The 20,318-nt window shown below is 47.0% G+C and overlaps 1 protein-coding gene across 3 annotated transcripts in view; it reads left to right on the top strand.

Annotated features, from left to right (window-relative positions):
- The window catches only part of BBS2 (Bardet-Biedl syndrome 2), a 71,512-nt gene that overhangs the window by 17,401 nt on the left and 33,793 nt on the right, over positions 1–20,318 (top strand). The window contains exon 3 of one of the 3 annotated variants that reach the window (XM_019455895.2): positions 14,722–14,834. In XM_019455895.2, coding sequence (XP_019311440.2) covers positions 14,808–14,834 — 27 coding nt within the window. In that variant the 5' untranslated portion in view covers positions 14,722–14,807. Of the gene's footprint in view, positions 1–14,721; positions 14,835–16,286; positions 16,573–20,318 lie in introns of those variants that run through there. The other 2 variants (XM_019455894.2, XM_019455893.2) reach the window with 2 other exon arrangements.

Genomic DNA, 20,318 nt, shown 5'->3' with positions numbered 1-20,318 from the left:
ATCTTCTGTTAAAAAAAACCAAAACCCTAAGACAATCACAACACATGTTTGAGGGCCGCATGTGGCCTGCCTGGGCTGCCTCAACTCCTGAGCTGGGTAAATGCACAGTAGAGAATTAAAGAATTGTAGAGCAGTGAGGGTCCCCTCACCCATATAGGTAAACCGAGGCCCAAAGTACCCTCAGCTTCCAGCTCTTCCTCTATTGGGTAGTTTCCTGAGAACGGGAACAACCTTTCAGGCTGATTTCCTCTTTGGGCCCCGGGCAAGGACTTAACTTTGGGGCTCAGTTTCCTAACTTGCAAACAGGAACATCTAGGCCCAGTGTGGCGGCTGCCTGGGGCCATAGTGTGTGGGGTAATTAGGGTTTGAAAACCACTTTGAAGCTTCTAAGAGGAAGTACCCAGCAAAGTTCAGAAGGGGATTTCAAAGGGCTTGTTCCTTCAAGTGCCATAGACGTGTGTGTCCCAACCTCTCCTCATCTCCAGGGGGCTTTACCCAGGCGGGAAGCGAGTAGGTGGCTGCCCTTTGCTGTGGGACTCCAGAAAGCCCGTCGGTACATCCACGTCTCCCTTCCAACCTATCTTTTCCTTCCCCAGTATGTTCCCCTCTTCTTCCTTGCCAAAATATTCCACAAGCCCCTTCCAGGGCCAGTCACAGTGAGTCACAGTGCCAGCTCTAGGAATGCATCCTGGTGGCTCTAGCAGCCAGCAAGGAAAACAGGGTGTCTGAAACTACAGACAGAACCTGCAGAGAGAGGGTCGTAGGAGCAAATAACCCACTCAGGGGTTCGGGCCCCTGCACATTCTACATAAGTGAATGTTTCAGCTGAAACCTGAATGTTGAGCAGGAGTCAGCCAGAGTGGAGAGGAGAGGGTGGGAGAGAGTCTAGGTCGAAAGGGCTTCCACCATCAGGGGCTGGGGGAGGGATAAGGGAACCCTGAGCATTCACACACTGAGAGATGCTCACTGGCACGGTCTTGGAGCTGTCAGGGAGCAAGAACTCCTGTCCCCTCAAGGGTCCTTGTAGCTGGACTAAGAATCAAATCGACTTGGGACAGATGAATAGGAGGAAATTAAATTTAATGACGTACAGATGGGGAATCCATACACACATGGGAATTCCCAAAACGGTCAGGCAAAATGAGGTACGTTTGTCATCCTGAACTGAAGAGATGTGGGTAGGGGCCTGGGACTTCAGGGCAAAGGAGTGCGCTTCAAAGGGCGATAAGAAGAAAAGCAGATATTCGGTTATTAGATGTTGCCCCTGCCATACAGATGGGTGACTCAGATAAAATTTATCTCTGGTAGTAACCCTTGGTCTGGAAAACACCCCCAATTTAGATTTTTCTGGGTAGTTAAAGGAGGGGCAAAAGTTTCTATTGAGCCCATAGGGTCTTGATTGCCTTCAGCTCGAAATAATCTTCATGCCAACGTGGCCCATCTCGAGATGGCCTGCCCTCGTGCCCCTGCCCCCGCCGACACCCCACAGTCCAAGGTTGAGTGGTAGATTGGAGACAAGGAGGTGGACAGAGGCCTGCTCACATGGGGCCTTAGCAGCGAGGGCGAGGATTTACTTTTTTATTTCTTTTACTTTTTAATTGTTTACCTTGAAGGTAATAGCATAATAAGAAGTTTCTGAATTTCAACTCAAAATGAAGTATTAGGATTTGATTGCATTTTTTTTTTTTTTTTTTTTAGAACTCAGTGGTTATTTCCTTGGGTTGATCTCCTCTAAGAAAAAGCCTGGCAAACGAATCCCTTCTCATTCTGTTCTTCTGTGATCTCCAAATCCCCTTTCTGCACATTTTTTGTGTCCCAAGACACCAGCACCTTCCTTGAACAATAGGTACTATTGTAAATCCATAATTGTAGGGAGAACACTAGCCCCGAGAGGTCATCTGCTAAGGTCATCCAGCCAGAAAGGGGTAGAGTGGGGAATCTGAACATCAGTCCATTTGCTTCCAAAGCTGGGGCTCTGTCTACAAGAAGGGCGTGATCAAGATAATGACTGACAACCTGGCCATGTTCCCCCTCAGCCAGGTCCTGAGGTAGAAAAAGCCCCTATCTGTGGATATCTTGCAAGTGATGGAGGGAAAAAAAAAAAAAAATCCCACCTCTAACATCAATCTCTGCATGGAGGAGGTTCAAGGGAAAGCTTAGAGGGCAGAAGCTGTGTTCTGCCTGTGTGTGAATACTAATGAGGCAGGGACGCCAGTGGCTAATTAACGAGGGCCTGACCTCCAGGGTTCCTAGGATGCCAGCTTTTGTTCAAGTCTTTTTTCCTTCAGAGAACACTGAGCTGGTTCCTGGACCGGATGCACCACAAAAGGGCCTTTCAGGACTTCCTTTGAATGAAGTGTTCTGTTCCCACCACAGCTTTTCAAAGACTGGGGGAGAAAACAGAAACTCAGAGGGACTAAGAAGTTCTGTTCTTTGAGGATGGGCAGGGGGCATGCTGCAAACTCTGAGATCAGGCCTTCATGGGCCAGGCACCAGGGGCTGGCTGGTCAGAGAGCCCGGGGCTGCCCAACCCTGAGCTGAGTCACGTTCCCAGCTCCCATGGTAAATTATCGCCCTTGGTTTACAGCTAGTAAACACAAAAGGAGACTGGAGTCCCTGGGATGGCTGTGGTCTAGATGCACCAGGAGATACAGATCCTCTTCTTTTCAGTCCCCAGAGGGGTCCAAAGAGGGCTCAGCCTGGGATTAATGCCATGGGTATCTCTGTGGGAGGGTTAGGTCTGTGGTAGAAAATTTAAATCATTCATATACTTGCAGGGAGGGATGACAGAATAATACAAATGGCATTTAGAGAAAATGATAAGATACCATCTATGCTTGTCATAATAGAAATGCAAATTGGAACTACAACCAGATATCATTAAAAAAAAAAAAATCTATCTGATTGGCAGAGATCCAAAAATGTGAAGCGTGCGGTGTGCGGAGGCAGTGGAGAACCAGATGTGCGCATCCTGCGGGCCAACCACGACAGCATCCAAAATGCAGGGGCGCCTGGGTGGCTCAGTCGGTTGGGCGGCCGACTTCGGCTCAGGTCATGATCTCGCAGTCCGTAAGTTCGAGCCCCGCATCAGGCTCTGTGCTGACAGCTCGGAGCCCCGAGCCTGTTTCAGATTCTGTGTCTCCTTCTCTCTGACCCTCACCCATTCATGCTCTGTCTCTCTCTGTCTCACCATTACATGTTTCTTGCGTCTCCTTGCAGCTGTATTCTGTCCGTACGCGAACGTGGACTGTCTAGGTAGCCTCTCCTTGCTTTCTCCCCACAAATGGTGGCATCTCGTGTCTTGATGTGCACACCATTCTGTACCTTGCCTTTCCTCAGATAACACTATGTATCTTCATGATCCCTCTATATGAAGACATATTTTTAAGGGCTGCCTAGAATTTCATTGCACTGCTGTGTCATGATTCTTTGAACCAATCCCTCTGCGAGGGGTGCTGGGGAGCTGAGGAGGCAGACTTATGCTGGAATAGGCATTTATAGCATTTGAATTGCTTTTACCAAAGGGGAGTCTGGCTGGCTCTGTTGGTAGAACATACATGGCCTCTTGATCCCAGGGTTGTAAGTTTGAGCCCCACATTAGGTGTAGAGATTACTTAAACAACAACAACAACGAAAAATAACTAGGCTGAATTACTTTTACCATATCACTTTTTCAAAAGGAAAGGAAGGAAGGAGGGAAGGAGGGAAGGAGGGAGGGAGGGAGGGAAGGAAGGAAGAAAGGGAGCGGGGGGACAGAGGGAAGGGCAGAGGGACGGAGGGAGAGAAGAGGGAGAGGGAGGGAGGAAGGAAAGAAGAAAACGAGGGAAGTATAGATGGGCAAAAAGAAAAAATACTCAATGGCAATCCCGCCACACTAATAAGCACTGATAAGATTTTGGCTTATATCTTTCTATTGTTTTTGAATTAATTTCACAGTTAAGGAAAACTTACAAGATTAGTATAAAGAACTCTCATATATCTTTTACCCAGATGTGCATTTTGTCACATTTATCATTCTCTCTCTTTCTATGTACACATATATATATATATACATATTAATGTATATACATATATATACATGTTAATATATATGTATATATAATACATATATACGTATTAATATATATGTGTATTAACCATTTGAGAGTAAGTTGAGCCTTTACTGCTAAATATTTCATTATGTATTTCTGGAAAACAAAGATATTAATTTATACAGCCATATGATAATCTACAAAATCTGGAAATTTAATGTTGACACAGTACCATTATCTAGTCTGCACGTCTTAACTTAAATTTTGCCAATTGTCTCACCAACATCGTTGACTGCAATTTTTTCTTCTGCTCCAGGATCCGATCCAGGACCACACAGTTACATTTAGTCGCCATGGGTTTCTATTCTCCTTCCGTCTAAAATAGGTCCTCTGCCTCTTTTTCTTTCATGACCTTGACATTTTGGAGGGGTACAGGCCGGGCCACTCAAGGTTTGCCTGACACGTCCTTAGGAGTAGATTCGGGTTTGGCAGTTTGGGCAGCAACACCACGGAAGTGATCCCGGATCCTCAGTGCATCCCGTTAGGAGGTCTGTGATGTCAGTGTGTTCCCTTATTGGTGTCACACGTAGGGTTTTAGAACATAGAAATTAAATTACATCCAACAAGCTACTCTGTAACTTTCTCCTTCCCCAGCGATATGCTCTGATCATCTTTATTTAAAACTTTCAGCTTTATTTCTTTTTGAAGAGACAATACAGTTGGATGGTTCAAAATTCAAAGGAAGCACAAGGGTGTGTGGTGAAAAGTCTGTCTCCCTCCCCTGAGCCAGCCCTGCAGTTCTCTCTGAGGCAACAACTGTTCCCTGGTTTTTGTGTCTCCTTCTGCTGATACTTTATATAAGCATCTGGTGAGAGAGGCCAGTGTGTGGTGACCATCGATTGAGCAGCATGCGGGATGCCCCCATTCACATCATTGTTTTAGGAGGGTGGCCAGAGGCCTGCAGCTTCCCAGGACCTCTTAAGAGACTCCTTTTGATCCTTCTAGAAACAGTGAGGTTTCTCCTGGAGCCCAGCCTGGCTGATGAGTTCAACCTCCTCCCTCTTGGCTCCTCTGCCCCAGGAATTCCTGCCTTACTGAGACATTGTCCCCCCATAATCCTCACCCCAAACCGCCCTGTCCTGCCTCACTGACTGCCATCTGTGGGAACGGGCCCTTTACATGCACTGTGTCATCTTCAAAGTGCTTTTGGCTTGTTAATTGGCCACAATTCACATTAGGCTGACTAAAGATCCCACACGTTCCCAACACAGGAGGGCTGATGTCACTGGCCTTGGGAACACCTTGCTGGCACCTCACCGCAGAGAGGCTGCTGGCTCTGAGTTATAGCTGATCCTGGGAGAGGATTCCTGGCTTCACCACTTTAATGCATCTCTGGGACCCTCAGTTTTTTGGGTCTGTGAAATGGGGTCGGTGATAGGGTCATCAGGAGGACTCAACATAGGAAGTGGCCAGTGTGGGATGGCTGGTCCATTACTGTTGGTTCCCTTTACTCTCAGATGTCCCGTCCTCTACAAGATATTTCTCGTCATCTTTCCTCCACCATCCAGAGCATTCGATTTGTTCCTCTTTTAACACTGATCAGTTCTTGGCCTTGTATTAGGGTAATTCTGCCCCTGCTGCAGCCGTGAACTCATTGAGCATGGGGCTTATGTCTAAGGCATCATTATACCTCTCTCAGTAGGAAGCCCGGGGCTGGCATGAAATTCTGTAAATGTTTGCATGCCCAAGAGGCAGCATCAGGACTGTACAAGAGCAAGGGCCCTAGAGCCCCACTCTGGGTGCAGCCCCGGTTCCATCACTAATTAGCTATGGGATCTTAGGCGAGTTACTTACCTCTTCATGCCCGGCAGTACTGACCTGTAAAACGGGACTAATTAATAATAGCACGTACATCATAAGGTTGTTCTGAGGATTAAGTAAGTTAATGTGCAAAGAACAGTAGCCGCCACATGGTAAGAGCTTTATAGCTGTCGGCTATTATTATACCAGCATCTAGCAAGGGACCTTTCTCCTGGTGTGGCCTCCATAAACGTTTGTGAAGCCGAACTGACGAGATCGTATCCCCACCCTGTCCTCACGAATACACACACTTGGCGGGTTTCTGAAATTCTACCATTCTTTTTAATTTTTTAAATGTTTATTTATTTTTGAGAGACAGAGAGACAGAGCATGGGCGGGGGAGGGGCAGAGAGAGAGGGAGACACCGAATCCGAAGCAGGCTCCAGGCTCTGAGCTGTCAGCACAGAGCCCGACGTGGGGCTCGAACTCACAGACCGCGAGATCACGACCTGAGCCGAAGCCGGACGCTTAACCGACTGAGCCATCCAGGCGCCCCTTATGTTTTAATTTTTAAAAAATTTAAAAAATATTTATTTTTGAGAGAGAGGGCGAGACAGCGTGTGTGGGGGGAGGGGCAGAGAGAGAGGGAGACACAGAAGAACAAGGATGCTCCCCAAAGCATATTGTTAAGTGCAAAAAGCAAAATATAAAGCCATGTGTCTAGTATGCCACCCTTTATGGAGTGAACAGAAGCTAGGGAGAAGGGTTCAGGAGGAGAGCACCTACCTGTGTAACTCCAGTCTTCAGAAGGAGAGTCAGAACCTGGTCTTAGGAGGGTCTCCAAGGAGGGGGTTGCATGGCAAGGACTGGGGCGGGAGGGGGACTTCCTTTTCGTTGCGTACTCTTTAAAAATACACTCTTCTGGGGGGCGCCTGGGTGGCTCAGTTGGTTAAGCGTCCGACTTCGGCTCAGGTCATGATCTCGCGGTCCGTGAGTTCGAGCCCCGCGTCGGGCTCTGTGCTGACTGCTCAGAGCCTGGAGCCTGTTTCAGATTCTGTGTCTCCCTCTCTCTCTGACCCTCCCCCGTTCATGCTCTGTCTCTCTCTGTCTCAGAAATGAATAAATGCTAAAAAAAAAAAATTAAAAAAAAATACACTCTTCTGTACTGTGACAAAATACACATAACTTAAATGTTACCTTTTTAACCATTTTAAAATATCCAATTCGGTAGCATTAGGCACATTCACGGGGTCAACTGTCACCACCGTCTGTGTCCAGGACTTTTTCCTCATCCTGTTAAACAATAAGTCCCCACTCCGCCTCCTCCGCCCCCTCCCCCTGGAACCTCTGTCTCGATATATTTGCCTATTCGTGTATCCCATGTGAATGGAATCATACAATAGTTGTCCTTTTGTGTCTGCCTCATTTCACTTGGCTTAATACCTTCGAGTCTCCTCCACGTGGAAGCATGGATGCGGTACTTTTTATGGCTGAATACTATTCCACGATAGGAATTTTGCCGATTTATCCATTCGTCTACTGGTAGCCACTGGGACTGTTTGGCTGTTGTGAATAATGCTGTCTGAACACTGGCGTACAGGTAGCTGTTTGAGTGCCTGTTTTCAGCTCCTTTGCGTATAATCCCCAGAAGTGGAATTTCTGGAGCATATTGTGGTTCTCCTTTTAATTTTTTGAGGAATCATCATACGGCTTTCCACAGCGGCTGCACCCCGTTTTGCAGTCCCACCGACAGCGCACGAAGGTTCCGATTTCTCCACATCCTCGTGTTTGTGCTTTTGTATCTTTTAATTGGATACGATATCAAAGTATTACCTATTCAATAACAAAATCTTTCAAGAAGCCATTGTTCTAAAGAGGTTGGGGTGCACGAGTGGAAGCACAAGACAGCAATGATGTCACAGGCAGCAGCCTTGTATTCAGCAGGCACGTGCGCACTGAGAATCCACATCCAATTGGACTGTCGATTCTGCATTATAATGGCTGCATTGTCACGCTCCCTCCTGGGGAAGGAGGAGGTCAGATGAAAGTGTTGGATCAGGCTCTCCTGACTTCCCTTCCTGCTGTATCTGCAGAGGGGATACCCAGATAGGTGTAAGAGGTGTGGACAGTGAGCCCCTCCAGGCACTTTCTCCCACCTCCCTTGCCTGCGGGCTTCCACTGGCTTAGGCCACGCAGGGGGCTGGAGGGTAGGAGGAGAGAGTGGTGAGGCTCTTCATTGCTCAGCTTCCTCCTGGCTCTGCCACCTCTGTGAATGCAGCTCCAGCCAGGTGCTCCTGGGACACAGCTCTCTTCTCTGGGGAAGGTTAGGGGTGGTGTGTTAGTTTCCCAGCGTTGCCATAGCAATGCACCATAGACTGGTGGCTTAAATAGCAGATTTATTCTCTTACAGTTCTGGAGGCTAGAAGTCTGACACCAAGGTCTCTGTAGGACTGGTTCCTTCTGAGGGCCATGAGAGGGGTTCCCCTGGCTTCTGGGAGTGTGCTGGCCATCTTCGGTACTCCTTGGCTTATAGAAGCATCACCCTGATCTCTGCCTTCATCTCTTTACATGGCTTTCTCTGTGTGTGTGTGTGTCTGTATCCAAATTTCCCCCTTTTATAAGGACACCAGTCATATGGATTATGATACTATAACCACCTCTCTTAACTTATTATCTCTGCAAAGACCCTCTCCAAATAAGGTCACATTATGAGGCCCTGAGGGTTAGGTCTCCGACATACCTTTTTTTTTTTTTTTTTGGTGGTGGTCGGGGGACACAATTCAGCCCATGACAGGTAGTCATGGCTGCCTCCTTATCCCGTGTTGGTTTCCTAAGTCCTGCCCACACCTCTGTTAATAGTCTCTTGGTTAAGTTTCTCACAATCCTGGCTGAGCATGACTCTGTGTCCCGTCAAGCCTTTGTACCTTGGCCAGTTTGCTTTTGTCTATTTTTCAAGACAATAGCCCTGATCTTTGTTTCCTGGTGTCCCTGCTGGACAATTCCACAAGTGAGGGAAAGGACTTCTGTGTGTGTGTGTGTGTGTGTGTGGTGGGGGGGTGGGGAGCGGGTAGGGCTCAAAATATATTATGTCTGCAGTCTCCTCAAGCAAGGAGTCATGGTAAAGTGTGCCGTGGTGGGTATGGGAACTAGGAATTCCATGCCCATCCCCAACACACACACCCCAAGGAACCCTTGAAGGGTCCACCTGGGAGTGTTTGGCATAAAGAAGCCACGGAGGGAAGATGATACATCTTCAAATACCCCAAAGGTCATGTAGTCAATCTGTCTGTTTCTACAGAGAGACGTAGGTCAGTCTAATATAATGAGTAAGAGACTATTTATGTAAGTTTATATAAAAGATATATATGTATATAACATATAAAAAATATTTATACACATAATGTCAGTGAGAGATTTCTGAGGATCGTGTTTAAAGGTAATGGCCTCCATGTGAGCTGTGAGCATCTCAATCATGGGAAGTATTCAAATAGGGGCTGGATGGTCAGAAGCTGGGGCTGGTGATCTCTCTGCCCTTTCCGACTGGGAAATGCCATGACTGTAGAATTGGGACTTGGAATTTCTTTAGCCGGCTCTGCCACCTGAAGATATGGTGCTCAGATTTGCAAGGCTGCACTGTGCTGTCGGCTCTAGGGATTCATACCAACATAGAAAAACTCCAGCTTCTAGAGCAGGTGCCCCAGCCGTTGGCTTCCCACCAAAATAGGTAATTACAGAAGCTGAGTCAAGCTTCAGCCAGCGTCTGATGCTGCCCACACCCAGGTATGGCTCCAGGGGGCTATAAAGAGCACACTCCTTGGAAACTGGAACAGACTCCAGCTATCAGCTTTGATCTGTGCCCAGGCGGGGCGGGCTGGGCCAGGAGCTGTTCCTCTGCTCCTTGGGTGCTGGGCTTACCGACTGCATTTGAATCCTGCTAGACCAAATCTCTTCTTTATTTCCCTAAAGAGTCTCTAAATGCAACTTATTGAATCGGTCTTTAGATAACTAAGGATGTGAGGCAGAGCATTGCTTTATTGTGTTATGAAGTCCTCATATGTCCTCATGTGTGGAAACGGGAATCATTTCCTCATGGCTTCCCTTCTCTTCGGGAGTCTCAGGCCCACCCAGAATCGTATTCAGAATCATGCATGCCCAACATCTCAGTCATGGTCTTTGTGAGTGTCATGGTGTAAAAACGAGAAAAAGAAGGAGGCACCGCTTCTCAGTGCTTCTTGGTGCAAAACCAAACAATCTATTTTGAATTTTTTCAGTGGGAAGAAGTTATGTAGGCCAATGCTATAGGGATGGGGATGACAAAGCAGGGTAATGAGAGAGAGAAAGAGAGAGCGCCCCAGGAGCTCCGGGTAGGCCTCTCTGAGGAGGGGTCCATTGAGCTGAGATTTTATTGACACCTGGGAGCCAGGCTTGACAAGATCTGGGGGCAGAGCACTCCAGGTGGAGGGGGCTGTAAGTGCAAATGTCCTGAGGTGAGGCCACACTTGGTGTGGTGGGGTGGTTCACAGACACCAGAGCTCTGTAGGCCAAGTTAGGATTTGGGGTTTTATGTGTCATGGGAAGCCATCGAAGGCTTTAATGTATGGCAGTGACTTAAAAATGGATTTGAATTTTTTTAAATTTAAAATTAAAATTTAGATTTTAAAAATTAAGAAAACCCTACTTCCTCGAGGTATATTTACATGCAATAAAATTATTTTAAATGTACAGTTTGATGAGTTTTGACAGATGTGTATGTCTATGTAACCACCACCACAATCAAAATATATAACATTCCTATCACTCTAAAAAATTCCCTTGTGCCCTTTAGAGTCAGTCCTCCTTTCCAGGACCATCCCAATCTCCAGCACTATGCCAGACTTCCTGCAGACTCTTCATCCAGTCTCCCTAATGTTACCATCTTATATAACCACGGTACAACTGTCAAAAACACAAAATTAACATGGGTACAATGTTACTAACCAATCTATAAATTCTAGTCAGACTTCTCCAATTTTCTCACTAACGTCCTTTTTCTCCTCCAAGATCCAAGCCAGGATTGCATTTCCTAACCATGTGCCCTGAACCTGGTCCACTCTGTGACAGTTTCTTAGTTTGTCCTTGCTTTTCATGATCTTTGGCAGTTTTGAGGAGTTCTGGTCAGGTATTTTGTAGACTGTCTCTCATTTTGGGCTTATCTGTTGTTTTCTCCTGATTAGACAGGGCTTACGAGTTTGAGGGGAAGATACCACAGAGGTGAAGCCCCGTGCAGGATAACGTGACTTACCATATTACTCATTGTGGTCATTCAGTTGAGATGGCATCTGCCGGGTTTTCTACCAGTTCGATGACATGCATGGGCGGTGGGGGGCGGGGCAGAAGCAAACTGGAGTTGAAATTAGTTTCTGCATCTGAAAAATGGGGATAATATTACCTATCTCACAGCACTGCTGGAGGATTAAGTGAGATCATAATATGAGTAATTTAGCAGTCTGCTACGTAGTGAGTGCTCAACAGATGTTAGCTTCTATCATTAGTAGTAGTGGTGGTACCTTTTCTCCTGTCTACTGACCAGAAGGAGCAATTTCTGTTGTTGATTTTTTTAATATGTGACATGCTGCTAAGTAAATGGCTTGCAATCTGATTCTTCATTTCCTCACTTCTCACATGTGTGACATGGGCTAACCGGAGACCCACATGGACAGCCTCACCCCCATGGCCCGCAGCAGACCCACTGCAGTCACGTGATGGGAGTCAGGTGATGAAGGGTTGAAGGAGGGGACATCTGGGAGGGCTGCTCGTAAAGCGTTCTTACAGAGCCTGGCCCTGTGCTGCCCTGCTCTCCTCCTGCCCCTCTCTGCTCTGAGGAGAGATCCTAACGGCCACTGCCCTTAAGTTTAGGGAAATTTCAGACTGGGGTCTTTTATAGGCGGGTTCTGGGGCAGTAAGGGTGGGGAGGGGCTGTGGATCTGGATCTCTGAAATTCACAGACATCCTCCACTCACACACTATATTATCCTTTTTTTTTTTTTTTTTTTTAAGAGAGAGAGAGAGAGAGTGAGCAGGGAAGGTAAAGAGAGAGAGAGGGAGACACAGAATCTGAAGCAGGCCCAGGCTCTGAGCTGTCAGCACAGAGCCCGATGCGGGGCTCGAACTCATGAACCGCTAAGATCATGACCGGAGCTGAAGTCGGATGCTTAACCGACTGAGCCACCCAGGCGGCCCTCGCACACTATTTTAAAGTGTGTGTGTTTATTACAAAAGTACAAACTTGCTGTGAAAACAGCAGACATCACAGTGCACAAAAGAAAAGTCCAAAGTCCTCCTCCAGGGGTGCCTGGGTGGCTCAGCTGGTTAAGTGTCTGGCTCTTGATTTCCACTCAGGTCATGATCTCACAGTCGTGAGATCGAGTCCCGAGTCGGGATTTGTGCTGGGCATGGAGCCTGCTTAAGATTCTCTCTCTCTCTCTCTCTCTCTCTCTCTCTCTCTCTGCAAACCCCTCTCAAAAAAAAAAAAAAAAAAAAAAAAGGTCCACCTCCAGCTGGCCCCCTGCCCCAGTCCACTGTCCAGAAGTCAATACTGTGACTGACAATGGGAGGCCTTCTGTCCCAAGGGTCCCTCTCAGCTGGCCTCTCTCCAGGCCTGTAATCCAGAGTCCTAAGGCTCACAAACCTCTGTTCTTTACACCTGCACACCCTCTAGTGGGAATGCTTCACATAGCGAGGTGAGGACGGGGGTGGGGGGCAGGCAGGTGGCAGGTGTGGCCCAAGACCCCTGGGAAGTGGGCATCCCAAGATGGATCTCACCTAGTTTCCACCATACCCTTCTGTCTAGCTAGGTGGGTTTTCCCCCCCCAGGGATAAGAAGGAACCAGGAACAATGCTACTTGCTAAAAAAAAAAGAAAGAAAGAAAGAAAGAAAAGACACCAAATTTATTACAGTAGTGATCCTAACGAGCCAAAGGCAGCTTTCCCACCGAGAGGTAATAAGCCCATAATGCGATAAGAACCATTTATGGGAGCCCTTATTAAGTGCCAGTCATGGTTTTACTTCTATTAATTTGTATGATTATCACAACACTCCCCAGAAGTAGGACTATGGATATTTCTCTTTTGTAGAAGAGGATGCCGGAGCTCAGGGAGTTCACTGCGGGAACAGTATGTGCAGTGGTTAGTAGTTCAAGCCCTGGAGCCAGACCACCTGCATTTGCTATCCTTGTTCTGCCACTTACCAGCTGTGTGACCTTGGGCTTGGGTTATAAACCCCCTGTGACTCAGTTTCCATTCTTGTAAAATGGGGATGACGACAGAATCTGCCTCCGAAGCTGGCTGTGGGCATTAAGTGAATAAGTGTGTGTGTCAAATGCTTGGCACAGAGAAGGCACTCAATAAGTGTGTACGTTAGGATTCATTGATGGACCCGAGTCTCAGTGCGTGACTGGTGGAGGAGGAATTTGAACCCAGTTCTTCATACTTCGAGACTTGTGGGCTCATGCACTATGTAGGGCTGCCAACCTAGAGCCCACCAGCAGAGCCCCAGGTCTCACTGATGTGAAGATAACAGGAGTCTTCCCTGAAAAGCCAGTGATTCCTGGGGTGGGGAATCATTGGAGGTAGGGAACACTCTGGGACTGCTGGTAGGGGGAGAGGCCTCTCTGGGCCAGCCTCTCCTAGCTGTTGTTCCTTCCTCCTTGGAAAAGAGCCTCCAAGTCCTCTGCTCTGTCCAGTGGCAAAGAGGCAAAAAGGATGGGGATTATCTACCCTTCTGGGGATCCTTGCTGAGTCTAGTTAGGATTGTGATCCAAAGACTCAAATATTCCCAATATGGCAAATACTCCCAATAAATACTCCCTAATTAGGATTGTGATCCAAAGACTCAAATGCTCCCAGATACTCCCCATATGGCAAATGATGTGATTTCCCGGACCCCTCCTAAATGTGGTAGCAGATATGACTGTCTGGAATTATGATGTCCAGCCTGTCCCCAAAGATGGGAGGGAGTTATGAAATGAGGGAAAGGACAGTCCAGGCAGAGGGTAAATGTGAGAAAAGGTAGGGAAGCTAGAGACAGCAGCAGAGACGGGATCGAGTTCGAGGCAAGAGGTGGCAAAAGAGGAGGCTTGCAGAGGCCAAAGGTGGTCAGAATTTGATTTCCATAAGCTGTCAAAGAGCTTGAGCTCTCTTTGGTAGAAAATGGGGAGCCACTGAAGAGTCATGAAGGGAGGAGGAGACAAAGGAAAAGTTTTGTCATCTGTAAAATAGGGTAAAATAGTACCTGCCTCTTAAGGTTATTATAGGATTGAGTGGGATGATCCACATGAAGTCTTAGAAATGATGGCATGTAGAAGATGCTCAATAAATGTCAGTGATGCTGCTGCTGCTGATTGCAACGTCCTGTTAGGAAGAGAAACCATAAAGGTCCAGGCCACCAAGGCAGTACATAAAGTGAGTGAGGCTTCGCTGGGTAGGTGGAGACCAAGGCCAGCCTCACAGGGCAATCCAGTTAGACATGGACTTGTCCACCTGCTAAGCTCCTCGGTATGGCTCACAGCCCTAGGTGATGTGACCTCTTTCTCACTCACTAGGTTCCAGCCACGTTGTCTTCTTCCTGATCTTCGAACATGCCCAACCTGGGCCTTTCCCCCTATTGTTGCCTCTGTGTGGGAAGCCCTTCCCCCACACTTTCTAATGGCTGCTGCTTTCTTGTCATAAAGATCCTAGTTCAGGTTTCTCCTGAGAGGCTTTCCCTGAGGCCTATCCAGCACCTCAGCCTTATGACCAGACAAAATGATCTTACTTGCTTTCATGGGTAATGTTTGTTGCTCCCTACGTCCTCTAGGTTGTAAACTCCACAGGGGCACAATTACATCTTTCTTGTTCACTGCTGTTTTCATAGGTCCTTCGACACTGCCGGGCGTATGGAGACCCTCGATAAATGTCTGTCCGAAACTGATGGCCTGAAGTGATCTCTAGTAGAGATTCATGACTTTCAAGCTGTTCGTGGGAAAGGTGGCCTATCAAGCTGAGATTAGCTATTAGCAGAGTGGAGTGGATTCAGTCTGATGACAACTTCATGGAAGTAGGGTCTGGGGGTGGAGGGGAAGGACACTTCACAAAACAAAGTAAATTCTGATGGATGAGGGCAGGGGGACAAGCCCAGGGCAATTCCCACTACGGGGAACTCCTAGGAACTGTGATGTTTCCCTAAGTGACAGGGGAAGTGGTAGGGCAGAAAGGGGCTGGGAGAACTCAGAGGCAAGGCCTGTCAGAGGAGGTGCAGAGGTCCATTGTCTGAGGTCTGACATTCCATCAAGGATCTCAAATTTAGTCCTTTGACATGATCTCCAAAAGAGGTTGTACCTAGTCACAGACACACCGGTAGGCTTTAAGAAAGATGTTCATTTGTACAGCTGTAATTACAAAACCCAAGTAACAAGAAAATTTTAGAACTCATCTTTTAAGACCTACTTACAGCATCTGACACTGTTATTTTCCTTCTCCCTCTCTTCACTTGGCTTACGGAACACTATGCTCCTGGTCCTCCTTCCTCAATGGCCGCTCCTTCTCAGTCTCCTCCTTTGGTTTTTATTAATCTCATCTCTCACTTTTAAATGTCTATCTCCAGAAGGCAGCCAGAGGGAGCTCTCAGGGCCTTTGTACCTGCTGAAACACTCTTCCAGGCTGAATGCCTCACTTCAAGTCCTTGCCTAAATGTCAATTGTCAGTGAGGTCTCTTCCCTGCCACCCTATTTAGTACCCCACTTCCTCCAACCCTCTACCCCTCTTTCCTCCTTTAACTTTATAGTTCTTATTATCAAATGACCTAACACATGTATTTCTTGTTTAGTGGTGGTCTCTGGTGACAAATATGTTAGTGCCAGGAGAGCACCAGTGGAGTAGTAAACGCTATGTTTACTGCTGTACCTCTTTTGTCTAGAACAGTGCCCGACACACTGTGTGCTTGAATGAACGATGAGAAGTTCTGTGACGTTTCAATTATGCACGTTTTCATTTAAAAATATATAGGGAATTTTACAAGCGGGGTCCTGGACTATTTAAACATGAGAGTCTAAAGCGTGATTAAAAAAATTACCCGGAAAGGATCGTATAGTTAGTGCAGGTAACCACTGTGGTTTGCCTCGACTAACAGTTAAATCAAAAGGCAGAGCAGGCATCCAAGACACCTTTTCTTGAATTAATGACCCTTTGGGAGTGCGGTACTAGTGTGTGGAATCTGCAGGGGTGCAGCTTGGTTGTGGTGCTAGGAGAAGCCCCGGGGGTGCAACGGCTCAGACCCATTCGTACAGTGGGATGGAACTGGGTCAAGTCAACAGCAACAAAACACGCAACTCCTCCAAAGAAAGAGAACCAACCTCAGGATCAGGCTCTCGGACCACGCAGGCGCAGAAGGACCCGGGCGGAGCCTGCGCAGCCGCAGAAGAGGCTCGGCGGGCCTGAGCGGCCACAGAAAAGAGCGGGCGGTTTGGGGGCCTCCTAGATCCCGCACTGTTTCGCGCCAGGTTTGAAGCAGCTGAAGACGGGCTGCTCTGGTCCCCGAGCCCCGCACCGCGGCGGGTGAGGCCGGCTCCGCTACGCATGCCTCGGGCGGCGAGCCCTCTTCTGAGCCATCATGCTGCTGCCTGTGTTCACCCTGAAACTGCGCCACAAAATCAGCCCCCGCATGGTGGCCATAGGGCGCTACGACGGGATTCACCCGTGCCTGGCAGCCGCCACCCAAGCGGGCAAGGTAACCGCTCCTACCACACCGAGCCCGGGTCCCTAGTGTCCCCAGGATCTCCGCAGGCCGCTCCGATGCGACCCGCCCCTCACCCTGCGACCCCGCCCCCAGCCACGGTTGCCCGGCGACCGGGCGGTAGCGTCGGTAGCCGTCCTTCCCGCGCAGAATAAGGAAGAATAATGGGGTCTCGCATGAAGGGCTTTTTTAAACACTTAACTTTACCTGTCTTCAGGCATTTAGACTTGGACAGTGTTGGAGTTCCTGTGTAGATAGGGAGCTTGGGGAAGAAAAGTCCCCAGAAGGGAAGGGGCTTGGTCAGGGTTAGGAGTGGTAGCCCACCCCAGAGTTGAGTCCAGGGCCTCTGCCTGTCACTCTGGAGCTCCTTTCACTATTTTATATTGCCTCTCGAGCCAAACAACTTTACAGAAAAAAAGGAAAAAAAAAATACAAAGACCCCTAAGTTAAACAATTAAAATTTCACCTGATCTTTATCCATGTACATTTATGTCTTTTCCTATAATTTATTCGCTAAGTACCCGTTAGGCGCTTACTATGTGCCAGATGCTGTGCAAGGTGTGGGAGTCACAGAGGTGAAAAAGACATGGTCATTTAACATTCAGGAAACTTAACACCTCCCTTGTGCTAGATGTTGGGGATTCGGAGATAAAGCTGGAATCCCTGCTTTTCACAAAGCTTATAATCCTGCAGGGCTGCAGACAAGGCAAATCAAGGCACTGATGGAGGCATGACCAAATACATGGAATACAGTGACACCAAGCGCAATAACTTTTAATAGGGACAAGGCTTCATTACATTAATTATCTCCTCATCCTTGCTACAATGCCAAGAGTAGCAGCATAGCACAGGTCTAGTGATCTTGGCTCTAGTACCTACTAATTTCATGACCTTGGGCAAAGTTCGTAATAATAGTATCTGCCACATAGGGTTGTTATAAGGACTAAATAAGTTAATACAAGTAAAGCGCTTGGCATATAAGAAATGTAGGCATATAAGCCACTAATTGTTAATTGCTATTTTCTTTTTGTTACTCCCACTTTACTGATTAGAGTAGCGGTTCAGAGAAGTTCAAAGTAATGCTTGAGGTCATGCAACTAGAAAGTGGTAGCAATGAAGTTAAAGTACCTGTTCTTGACCCAGTGTGGAGTTTTAAAAAGTGTTTATTTATTTTTGACAGAGAGAGACAGAGACAGAGAGAGAATCCTAAGCAGGCTGCGTGCTGTCAGCACAGAGGCTGACATGAGATCTCACATGAGATCATAACCTGAGCGAAATCAAATGTCAGAAGCTTAACGGACTGAGCCACCCAGGTCCCCCAACCCAGTGTGGATTTAAAATGTGGATTTAATAAGCTACTATTTATATAATGGTTTAAAGTTTTCTTTCTTTTTTTTTTTTAAACTTTACGCATTTTGAGAGAGAGCAAGAACGTGCGTGCATGCACAAGTGGGGAGAGGGGCAGAGAGGAAGAGAGAATTCCAAGCAGATTCTGTGCCATCAGTGCGGAGCCCAATGTAGGGCTTGATGCCACCCACCTCAAGATCATGACCTGAGCCAAAATCAAGCGTCGGAGGCTTAACCAACTGAGCCACCCAGGCTCCCAGTTTATAGTTTTCAAGACACTTCTACCTATGTTGTATGTTATGTAATATGCCTTGGGATACATAAGTAGAAAGTCATTACAATTCATTTTCTTTTTCTTTTTTTTTTAATTTTTTTTTTAACGTTTATTTATTTTTGAGACAGAGACAGAGCATGAACGGGGGAAGGTCAGAGAGAGAGGGAGACACAGAATCTGAAACAGGCTTCAGGCTCTGAGCCATCAGCACAGAGCCTGACGCGGGGCTTGAACTCACGAACCGCGAGATCATGACCTGAGCCGAAGTCTGATGCTTAACCGACTGAGCCACCCAGGCGCCCCTACAATTCATTTTCATTAGGTAGTATAATGTAGTAGAGCCCCTATCACAGAACCTGGCATGTGGTAATGTTAGTTACTGTTAAGAGGTACTGACAAATGCCAAAAAGAAATTCGTATAGTTCTGTGGGTGCATGGCAGCTAAATAAATGGGCTGAAAAGGTCCCATCAATATTGGCCCCACCCCTAATGTGTTGAGGGCTTACTACTGCTGCACACTGTTCTTAGCTTTGCAGTTGCAAGGTTGAAAGGGACAAACCTCACCCATTTGGAGCTTACATTTGAGAGGGGGAGCCAGACACCAGGGGGAGAAAAAATAAAATACGTATATTTGTATTATATCATATTTGTAAATTTTAATTTTTATATTTTATTTATATGTTAACATATTTATATATACATATAAATAACAACAGATAATGTCTCCATGGGGGGGGGATGGAAACAGTAAGGGGATAGAGATGATGGGAGATTGCTATTTTAGACAGAGTGATCCCTAGGCCTCTAATAAGATCATTGTAGATCAGAGATTTGAAGGAAAGGAGGAAACAAGCCCCACATATTTGTGGAGTAAGTGCCTTCCAGGCAGAGGGATCAGCAAGTGCAAAGGCCTTGAGGTGGAAGTAGCTTGGTGTGTTCCAGGGAAGTGAGGGCTCTAACGGAATGAGGGAAGCAGTGAGGTAGCCAGGGGCGGGATCATATAGGGCCTGTAGGCCGCGTAAACATCATTGTTTTGGGTGATGGGGTTTGATTAATGTTTTAAAGGATAACTGGCTGGTACTGCAACAGAGATGCAGGGAGCTAAGCCTAGCGGTGGAAGCAGGAAGATCAGGCAGAGGTTTTTGTGGAAACCCTTTCATTAGAATGTGATCTAGAGTGAAAGGCAGGGACACTGGAGTCTAGGTCTGTTTCCGGAGTTGGAAAAAAAGAGACAGAGGACGAGAAAGTCCTGTGGCCTGTGTAATTGGATCTTTTCTTTAGAACTTTAAACAAATCTGGACTTATGACCTGATATTTTATATTAAGATTTAAAAACGGTAGTATTTTATGATCCAAGTAATACCGGAATATATTCTTTTTTAAAAATAATTAAACATTCCAGGTAAGGCTGAAGCCCTCCTTGACCGTTGGAGCTCACGTCTCCAGAAACAGGATTTTGACATTATGAGTAGGATTCTGTTGAGAATGTGAATCTGACTTACTGGAATCTGGCCTCTGAGCCTGAGCAAGGATTTTATTTGTTTTGTTTCGAGCAAGGATATTTTAAAAAGGGGTTTCTTGCAAGATGAACATTAGTGTTTTCCTCTGGGGACATTTTTTCTCTCGCCCATGGGGCTGAGGGGACCAGTTGGATTTCTACTTTCATTAGTATCCCCTCAGTTAGAATAAATGTTGTGTGAACTTCAGCCAGTCACAGAGAGTGATCCATTTGTTGTGTGACTGAGCTTGGCTTTTTCCATGCCCGAGGGACAAGTAGGTCTCCCGGAACCCGAGAACGGCAAGAGGGAAGCTAGGGAGAAGTCGGCTCCTGGGAATCTCAAACTCTTTCTGTTCCAATAGCAATGCACAGCAAGTCCAAAAGTGATTTCTCCTCCTGTTCTCCAGCCTAATTACTGGGAGACTCTGAAAGAATTCTTTTGTTCCGAACTGTTATAAAAGGAAGTAAGACATCATGGCCAGAGTGTAGGGTCTGGAACCAGATGCCAGGCTTCCAAGTCTTTGCCCTGTCACTTAACAGTCGCCAGACCTTGGGAAAGGGCATTAACCTTTTTGACCTCATCTGTAAACCCGAGCTTGCTGTGAGGATCAAATGCAGTAA

The sequence above is a fragment of the Panthera pardus genome, unplaced genomic scaffold (assembly GCF_024362965.1).
Source record: "Panthera pardus isolate Hobbes unplaced genomic scaffold, ASM2436296v1 HiC_scaffold_18, whole genome shotgun sequence".
NCBI classification, from domain to species: Eukaryota; Metazoa; Chordata; class Mammalia; order Carnivora; family Felidae; genus Panthera; species Panthera pardus.
This window is presented reverse-complemented; position numbering and strand designations above follow the sequence as displayed.